Source organism: Mustela putorius, unplaced genomic scaffold (genome assembly GCF_011764305.1).
Source record: "Mustela putorius furo isolate JIRA1106 unplaced genomic scaffold, ASM1176430v1.1 tig00537295_pilon_pilon_pilon, whole genome shotgun sequence".
NCBI classification, from domain to species: Eukaryota; Metazoa; Chordata; class Mammalia; order Carnivora; family Mustelidae; genus Mustela; species Mustela putorius.
Window position 1 is genome coordinate 454,390 of NW_025422433.1, and position 10,066 is coordinate 464,455.

The 10,066-nt window shown below is 39.6% G+C and overlaps 1 protein-coding gene across 1 annotated transcript; it reads left to right on the forward strand.

Moving 5' to 3' along the window:
- The first annotated feature begins 3,849 nt into the window (after window positions 1–3,849).
- On the forward strand, window positions 3,850–4,791 carry LOC101690195 (putative olfactory receptor 2B3). Its single transcript, XM_004782417.1, has one exon. It carries the CDS (start codon window positions 3,850–3,852, stop codon window positions 4,789–4,791), a length of 942 nt encoding a protein of 313 aa, XP_004782474.1.
- The last annotated feature ends 5,275 nt before the right edge of the window (window positions 4,792–10,066 follow it).

Consider the following 10,066-nt stretch of genomic DNA (forward strand, 5'->3'; position numbering starts at 1 on the left):
GTGTGCCTGTGCAGTTGAGGATAGAGCTTATTATTTCCTCTCTGGACACAATGACCAATTAAACTCAAGAGACTCTGGAATCCCTAGCGCTAAAATAGAGGATGCAGCATGTAGGAATAGTTAGCCCTTAAAGGGACATCCTTTCTCTATGTCTTACCCAATGTTGCTGGTACCGATAAAATCAACTTCTCCCTGTAAACTTCACTAGGAACCTCATGAGCAGAGCCAACATCAATCAGTCAAACATGCTCCAGCAACTGAAGACATACCTATAAATCAGTTTTATTTCATTGTAAGGACTTTTCTCATATTATATATTCACGATGCAGCCCAGGTTACATGCCAATGCCATTCCGATCTGTGGGAAAAAGGTCATTGAATAAGAATGTTACAAAGCTTGAGAACTCAAAAGGGAATTGCATATGTCGACCATGTCTCAGAAAGAGCGCACACAGAAAGGCACAGGTATCTCTCTGATACTTGAAAGAAAGGTGAGTAATGGCTGAAGCAAGGAATTCTGTCCTCTGGTCACCTCACCCACGTTCCTGCCTCTGGTGAAGTCATCAGTATTTGGTTTGTTTGCTAGGGATCTTAAAATAGATGTCAAATATTTTCAGTGATTCAAACCACCCTGGTTAACATTTCGCCCTTTAGAATGCACATTTGACCATCATATCACCAAACATTAAAACCGTCAGTGGGATGTTTTTAAGCAAAACATGGAATAGTGGTATTTAAGGTTTCTTTTGATTAGTGCAAGATATATAAATAGGAGAGACTGTAAGATGACCGTGAAACGAATGTGTGCTTGTCAAGGGAGGAGTCCAGTTTTCTGATAATAGAAAAGAGGATTTAGAACGAGTAGATCCCACTGTCATACAAAATGTGGGGAGAGCAGAAGATGTGAAAAAAAGAGAAGAAAATACCGATGCTGAGTAGAGTCATCTTATGGCCCACACCTTTCAGATAACCCAGTACCCCGACTACCCACTGATTTGACTTTCATTTACTGGAAACTATGGTCTCAGTATAATGGTAGAAGCAAAGAAAAAGTGACATATTTAATTGTCTCACATTATAATATAAATTTACAATTAGTGTTGGCACCACCAACAGTAAATCTGGTCATATGTCTTCTGATGTGCATGCCAAGCGGAAATAATGGCCCATTATTATGTTATTGATTAGTACAATGACTGGTATCCACGATACTCTAAGTGACGAGCAGCTCACACTCACTCAATGCTTGCTGTCTGAGGCACGCATGACTTCAGACCTGTGCACCGCCTTATTCGAGCTTCACAGTAACTCTCATTACCAGTGCAGAGATTCATTCTAAATGTGGCAGAAGGGTGATCACCAGTGTGCTCAGGATCAGACACCTCAGAAATGGAACGTGGGCAGGTGGTAGATCCAGGGGCTGTTTTGCTAAAAGCTAACTTTTAAAGGTGATTTTTTTCTACCATTACCAAATGAGTAGATAATGTGATACTTCCTTGTTATTTTGATTTGTGTTTCCTTAATGACAGAAAAATTGTATATCTTTTCTATTTCTAATTTTGCTTCATATTTTTTCCTCCCCCAAGTTGTTTATTTATTGGATTTTTGGACTTGTCTCATAATTATTATGTAGTAATTCTCTCTGAGGGGGTTGCCTGGGTAGCTCAGTAGTTAAGCATCTGCCTTCGGCTCAGGTCATGATCCCGGGGTCCTGGGATCATGGCCCACGTTGGGCTCCCTGCCCGGTGGGAAGCCTGCTTCTCCTTCTCCCCCTCCCCCTGCTTGTGTTCCCTTTCTCACTGTCTTTGTCAAATAAATAAATAAAATCTTTAAAAAATATATTCTTGGATTTTATTTATTTATTTGAGAGAAAGAGACAGAGAAAAAGTATCTGCATGTGGAGGGGTAAAGGGAGAGGGAGAAGCAGGTTACTTGTTGAGCAGGGAGCCCCATGCAGGGCTCAAGCCCAGGACCCTAGGCTCATGACCTGAGCCAAATAGGTGCTTAACTGACTGAACCACTCAGGTCCCCCTATGTAATAATTCTTTGTTTTAAGATAGCAATCATTTTTGACATAAGCACTGCACATTTTTGATCTGGCACTTTGCTCTTATCTTTATGTATCATAATATTTCCTGTGAAAATTTTAAATTTACATGTATGCCAACAACAGTCAAATCCCATATCCTTTTGCATTTTTTAGCTGAAGGTGTATTGCTGTTATTTATCAAGGAATAATATATATGTGTTGCTAGAAAGCTGAAATTGAACCCACGTATCACAGAAGGGTAAAAATATTTTCTAAAATTTTTTTTCTTTCTTTCTCTTTTTAAATAAATTAATTTATTTATTTTCAGAAAAAGAGTATTCATTATTTTTTCACCACACCCAGTGCTCCATGCAATCCGTGCCCTCCATAATACCCACCACCTGGTACCCTGACCTCCCACCTCCCGCACCACTTAAAACCCCTCAGATTGTTTTTCGGAGTCCATAGTCTCTCATGGTTCACCTCCCCTTGCAATTTCTCCCAACTCCATTCTCCTCTCTAAAATTTTTTTGAGAGACAAGAGTGTATGCACAAGCAGTGGGGAGAGGCAGAGGGAGAGAATCCTAACCAGGCACAGTGTGGAGCTCAGTCTCAGAACCCTGAGATCATCTGAGCCAAAATCAAGAGTCAGAGGCTTAGTGGACTGAGCCACCCAGGTGCCCTGAAAGGGGTTAAAGTTCTTAGAGCTATCTCGCCTCACACTGGTGTAGGTGTACAGTGGCCTGTTCTCCCTCTGGAAAAGCCAGTCCGCCCCGTGTCAGGTAGGTCTGTCTCTGTCGTGCTAGCCTGTCTTCAGTGCCTCACCCTCTGTCTAGCCGCACTCACTCCCTTCGTGCTTGTAAATTCAAATGGGGTTAAGTCTTAGTAATGATCTGCCTTTAAAACCACAAAGTGGACTAAAGAAACTTCGAAGAACTCGGGTCATCATTAACGTGCCTGATCACTTCACCTCCACAGACTGAGGAAAATTAACTTGATAATATGATTCTTGATGGTCTTTTTTCATGTATAAGCACCGCTGTGTGGCTGTAGTCAATCTCACGGTGCTCTCTGCAGACCTGGAGGGAGACATGGTATAGAAAAAAGAATTGCCCTTAAGTCCTGGCCTCACCACTACCGAGTATGCAGATCATTTATGGTCACTGAGTCACAGTAGCAATAACATGTAGTTCACATCTGTTTTTCAGTGTCTGTCTCATGTCAGTCAGGGAGGGATTCGATGGTCAAGTGTTGGGGATGAAGGAGTGCCCTTGTCCTGATGAGTACTGGGTAATGTATGGAGTGCTCCACCACTGCATTGCACACCTGAAACTATACTACACTGTAGGTTAACCAACTGGAATTTGAATAAAAATTTTTAAAAAGATATATAAAGATGTCTCACCTGTGGTTAACACAATAAATTATGCCAGCCGTAATTTTACTACCTTGAATCAAATCATCTAGGACCAATATTTTGTACACACATAAGAAAAGGGAGAACTGAAATGTCTTTTACCACTTAGTTGTCTGTGCTCTCTGCATATAAATTATATACTTTATCATTTAAAACTGATGCTCGACCTCATCAATTTAATTGAACATAACTACTAAAAAACAGGGGAACTACTTTCTAACCTAAAAGAATCATACTCTATTTCACAGGGGTTCTATTTAATTGACCACAAATTATATTTGGTGTTTAATTATTCATTATAATAATCAAATTTGGTTCAGTTCCAATAAGAGTATTCAATAATTATGTATTGATTACTTTTCTATTTTATATTTTTCTAGGAATGAAAAATAAGTGAGTCATCATGAACTGGGCTAACGAGAGCTCCTCAAGAGAGTTTATACTACTTGGCTTCTCAGACAAGCCCTGGCTACAAATGCCTCTGTTTTTGCTCCTATTAATATCATACACAATCACCATCTTTGGCAATGTGTCCATAATGATGGTGTGCATTCTGGATCCCAAACTTCACACACCCATGTATTTCTTCCTCGCTAATCTCTCCATCTTAGATCTGTGCTATACCACAAGCACGGTCCCTCATATGTTGAGAAATATTTGTCGCAACAAAAAGACCATCAGCTATGGTGGCTGTGTGGCCCAGCTCATTATCTTCCTGGCCCTGGGTGCTACTGAGTGTCTCCTCCTGGCTGTCATGTCCTTTGACAGATATGTGGCAGTCTGCAGACCCCTGCACTACGTAGTCATTATGAATCATTGGTTCTGCTTAAGGGTGGTAGGCTTCTCGTGGCTCACTGGCTTCAGTAACTCAGTGTTGCAGTCTTCCTTGACCCTTAACATGCCACGCTGTGGTCACAAAGAAGTGGATCACTTTTTCTGCGAGGTGCCTGCCCTTCTCAAGTTATCATGTGCTGACACAAAGCCTATTGAGGCTGAACTCTTTTTCTTTAGTGTATTAATTCTGCTAATTCCAGTGACATTGATCCTCATTTCCTATGGCTTCATAACTCATGCAGTATTGAGAATCAGGTCAGCAGAAGGACGACGAAAAGCTTTTGGGACATGTGGGTCCCATATGGTGGTGGTGTCTCTATTTTTTGGAACAGGTATATACATGTACCTACAACCACCTTCATCCACCTCTAAGGACTGGGGAAAGATGGTTTCCCTCTTCTATGGGATCATCACACCCATGTTGAATCCCCTCATCTACAGCCTTAGAAATAAAGATATGAAGGAGGCCTTCAAGAGGGTGATCCCAAGAATCTTTTTCTACAAAAAATAAGTACTCCTTTGTGATAATAATCTTCTGAGCCTCTATTCTTGAAGATGGTAATAAGGTTTGAACTGATTTTCTTATTTTTCAGGCTCTTATGATTTCACTGTATTCTACCAAAAGTTAGAAATGTTTTCCTCTTTTCAGAAAGCAATGCTGAGACTGTAAGATACCTTATTTAAATTAAAAACCTCTTTGCTTTCCAGAACTTCACTCGATGGACTTTGTTCCTTGAGGACACTTGGGTGATTGACCTTCCTATTTATGTTATTTGTTCTACTACCAACCATTGTCTACCATCTTAGTTTGGGATTTCTGCATCTTTATCATGTTTTAAAAGATTTTATTTATTTGACACACAGAGAGAGACCACAAGTAGGCAGAGAGGCAGGCAGAGAGAGGGGGGAAGCAGGCCCCCTGCTGAGCAGAGACACCCCCCAATTCGGGACTCGATCCCAGGACCCTGAGGTCATGACCTGAGCTGAAGACAGAGGCTTAACCCACTGAGCTACCCAGGTGCTCAAGCATCTATATAATTTTGACCACCCAGTAATTACACTACTAGGGATTTACCCCAAAGATACAAATGTAATGATCTAAAGGGGAACATGCACCCCAGTGTTTGTAGCAGCAGTGTCCACAAGAGTCAATGTATGGAAAGAGCCAAGATGTCCGTTGACAGATGAATGAATAAAGAAGATGTGGTTCATATATAAAATGGAATATTACTCATCCATAAGAAAGGATGAATATTTATCATTTACATCGATGCAGATGGAACTGGAGGGTATTATGCTGAACAAAGTCAGTCAGTCCAAGAAAGACAACTATCATATGGTTTCATTTATATCTGGAAGAAACAATGCATAGGATCATAGGGGAAGTGATGGAAAACTGAGTAGGAAGTCATCAGAGAGGGAAACAAACTGAGAGACTCTTAACTATAGGAAACAAACTGAAGATTGCTGGAGGGGAGGGAGGATGGGAGGAATGGGTAGTTGGGTGACGGGCATTAAAGAAATTACATGATGTAATGGGCACTGTGCTATACACAACTGGTGAATTATTGAGCTCTACATCTGAAGCTAATGATGTACTATAAGTTGGCTAATTGAATTTAAATTTAGAAAAAAAAGATATTTTTATTTATCTATTTATGAGAGAGTGAGAAAGAAAGAGAACACCAGTTTGGGAGAGGAGCAGAAGGAGAAGCAGCCTCCCCAGTGAGTGGGGAGCCTGATGCAGGGCTGGGTCCTGGGGCTCCAAGATCATGACCTGAGCCAAAAGCAGATGCTTAACTGATTGAGCCATGCAGGTGCCCCCCGTTACATTTTTATCATTATATAGCCCATGATCTCAAGGCAAAAATTCCCATCATCACCCAAGCCTTCCGTAACTTCACTCTCACACACCTTGATATGCATCATGTTCTCCTTCCAGAGTTGCTTGAAACATGTAGTATCTGCCTCTAATCTAGCAGGCTTAAACTAGTTAGGTGTGCACATCTCATACTAGACTTGAAATATCAGCTAAGTTTCATTTCTTGCACTATGTTTAATTCATCATTTTACTCCCCATGGACAGCATTTCTCCTTTTTCTCCTTTTGGAAAATCCTTATTTGTCTCAAGTTCTGCCCCAAACATGCAGGGTCTCCTCTAAAGAGGACTTTTCAGAAGAAAAGTAGTCAACAGTTACCCTACTGAAGAAATACTCTAGTTGCTGGAGGAAATGACCCTTCAACCCAGGCACTTAAGTAATAATTTGCAGTTAGCAATGTAAGGATATAGATGAGGCAACATTCAGGCAACATAGAAAGGGTTACAAAACAAAGCTTTACAGTATTTCATATTATGTTTAACATTTTCATGTTAAATTACAAGGAGTTTAATATGATTACAATATAAAGTAAAAACACACACACAAAATGAGGCTGGAGACGTGAGCTGAGAAGTGTGGCTGTATCAAGTTAACAAAGCAGAATAATTTCAGCGTAGAAGGTGCCACCAACAGTGAAAAGTAACTAAAAAAATAAGTACAGAATATGGCTCTTATATAATTTTCATGTGTTTACTAAATACAGCATTTCAAATAAATGAGAAAAGGAATAACTTTAAAAATATGGTGCTTAAAAAGTTGCTTTTCTCAGAAAAATTAGTAAGAAATTTAAGGTGCAAAAACAAATGAAAACAATAATATGCCTCATACAGATGACTTTTTAAAATTGTTTTCTCTTGTTGAGTATATGATAAGCATTTCAAACCCAAGACATTCAAGCCAAGCACCTGCTCTTCCTTTTCAATACAAAATCTTCCTCATCCGCTCCCTATCTTAATGAAGACAGTCCCCTGTTGTTTACGTGTGCAGATCAGAAACAATGAACCGTATCTTACACCATTACCTCCAAGCTTTGCACATCAAAACCATTACCAAGACATAACAATCATTTCTCTTTGGTATCTCCCATTTCTCCATTGTTTCCTTCTTCACAATCCTAGAGCCATCATCCTTTAACTAGATCTGCTGAGTCCCCAGTCTACCCATATGCATTCCTCTTGATGCTCTGCAATACGGGTTAGACTATATAGTCACCAGCAGTGCAAGAAGGTTCCCTTTTCTTTATATCCTCACCAAGACCTGTTATTTCTTGTGTTGTTGGTTTTAGCCATTCTCATAGGTGTGAGGAGATATCTCATTGTAGGTTCTTGCTTGTTTTTGTTTTTTGGTGTGTTTTTTGTTTGTTTTCAAGGTTTTATTTAAATTCAAGTTAGTTAACATATAGTGTATTACTAGTGTCAGGGGTAGAATTTAGTGAATAATCAGTAGCATACAACATCCAGTGCTCATCACATCAGGTGACCTCCTTAGTGTCCATCACCAAGTTACCCCATCCCCCCCCCCAACTTCCCCTTCCCCAAACCTTAGTTTGCTTCCCATAGTTAAGAGTCTCTTATGGTTTGCCTCCTTTTCTGGTTTTATCTTATTTATCCTTTCCTTCCCCTATGTCCATCTGTTTTGTTTCTTAAATTCCGTATGTAATGAAGTATCCTATGACACTTGTCTTTCTCTAACTCATTTCACTTAGCATAATATGCTCTGGTTCCATCTACATCATTGCAAATGGCGAGTTTTCAAATATTTGATGGCTGAGTAGTCTTCTATTGTGTGTATATATAAACCATCTCTTCTTCTTTGTAAGATTTTGAAACCCTTATTTTTTATTATGTTATGTTAGTCACCATACAGTACTTCGTTAGTTTTCGATGTAGTGCTCCATGATTCATTGTCTGCATATAACACCCCGTGCTCATCGCAATACGTGTCCTCTTTATACCCATCACCTGGCTAACCCATCCCCCTCCTCCCCTCTGAAGCCTTCAGTTTGTCTCCTGGAGTCCATAGGCTCTCAGGGTTTGTCTCCCCCTCTCATTTCCCCCCTTCATTTTTCCCTTCCTTAATACCACCTCTTCTCTTTTTTAATTTTTTTATATTATTTTTTTCCTTTTTTTATATATTATTTTTTCTTTTTTTAAAATTTATTTTTTTTTCAGCATAACAGTATTCATTATTTTTGCACCACACCCAGTGCTCCATGCAATCCGTGCCCTCTCTAATACCCACCACCTGGTTCCCCCAACCTCCCACCCCCCACCCCTTCAAAACCCTCAGATGGTTTTTCAGAGTCCATAGTCTCTCAATACCACCTCTTCTTTATCTATTCAATGTCAGTTGCATCTGGGTTCTTTGTCTGTTTTATTACATTGCTGCTTTAAACTTTGGGGTGTAGGGGCCCCTTTCAATCATTATGTTTGTATCCTTTGGATAAATGCTAAGTAGTGCAATTGCTGGGTCATGGGGTAACTCCATTTTTTAGTTTTTGAGGAATCTCCATACTGTTTACAAGTGGCTGTTTCACTCTCCATTCCCACCAACAGTGAAAGAGGGCTCCCCTTTCTCTGCACCCTCACCAACATCGGTTGTTTTTTGACTTGTTAATTTTAGCCATTCTGACTGGTGTAATTTGGTATCTTATTGTGGTTTTGATTGGTCTCTCCCTGATGCTGAGTGATGTGGAACATTTTTTCACATGTCTATTGGCCATTTGGATGTCTTCTTTGGAGAAATGTCTTTTTATGTCTTCTGTCCATTTCTTGACTGGATTTTTTATTTTTTGGGTGTTGAGTTTGAGAAGTTTTTTTTTATAGATCTTTGATACTAACCTTTATATGATATGTCATTTCCAAAATCTTCTCTCTCCTCCATAGGTTGCCTTTTAGTTTTGTTGCTTGTTTCTTTGGCTGTGCAGAAGATTTTTATCTTGAAGTCCCAATAGTTCATTTTTGCTTTTGTTTCCCTTGCCTGTGTGATGTGTGTAGTAAGAAGTTGCTATAGCCAAGGTCATAGAGGTTGCTGACTGTGTTCTGCTCTGGGATTTTGAGGAATTCCTGTCTCACATTTAGGTCTTTGACCATCTTTGATTTTGTTTTTTTGTACGATGTGAGAAAATAGTCCAGTTTCATTCTTTTGTATATGGCTGTCCAGTTTTCCCAGCACCATTTGTTGAAGAGAATATCTTTTTTGCATTGGATCTTCCTTCCTGCTTTGTCAAAGATTAGTGGACCATATAGTTGAGCGTCAATTTCCTGGTTCTGTATTCTGTGATCTATGTGTCTCTTTTGTGCCAATACCATACTATCTCATTATAGTTTTGATTTGCATTGCCTTGAAAAATGCAGAGGATATGATATATATATATGTACACACACACACATATACATACATACATATATATTTTACGTGTAATGGAATATTACTCAGCCATAAGAGAGAACAAGATCATAACAACAACAAAAAGGAGGATGGAATCACCATTTGCAAAAACATGAATGGAGCTACAAAGTATTTATTCTAAGTGAAATAAGTCAGTCACAGAAAGAGAAATACCATTTTCCATGGTATTTCTCTTTCTGTGACTGACTTATTTCACTTAGAATAAATACTTTGTAGCTCCATATCACTCGGCATCAGGGAAATACAAATCAAAACCACAATGAGATATCACCTCACACCAGTCAGAATGGCTAAAATCAACAAGTCAGGAAATGACAGATGCTGGCAAGGATGCGGAGAAAGGGGAACCCTCCTACACTGTTGGTGGGAATGCAAGCTGGTGCAGCCACTCTGGAAAACAGCATGGAGGTTCCTCAAAATGTTGAAAATAGAACTGCCCTATGACCCAGCAATTGCACTATTGGGTATTTACCCTAAAGATACAAATGTAGTGAT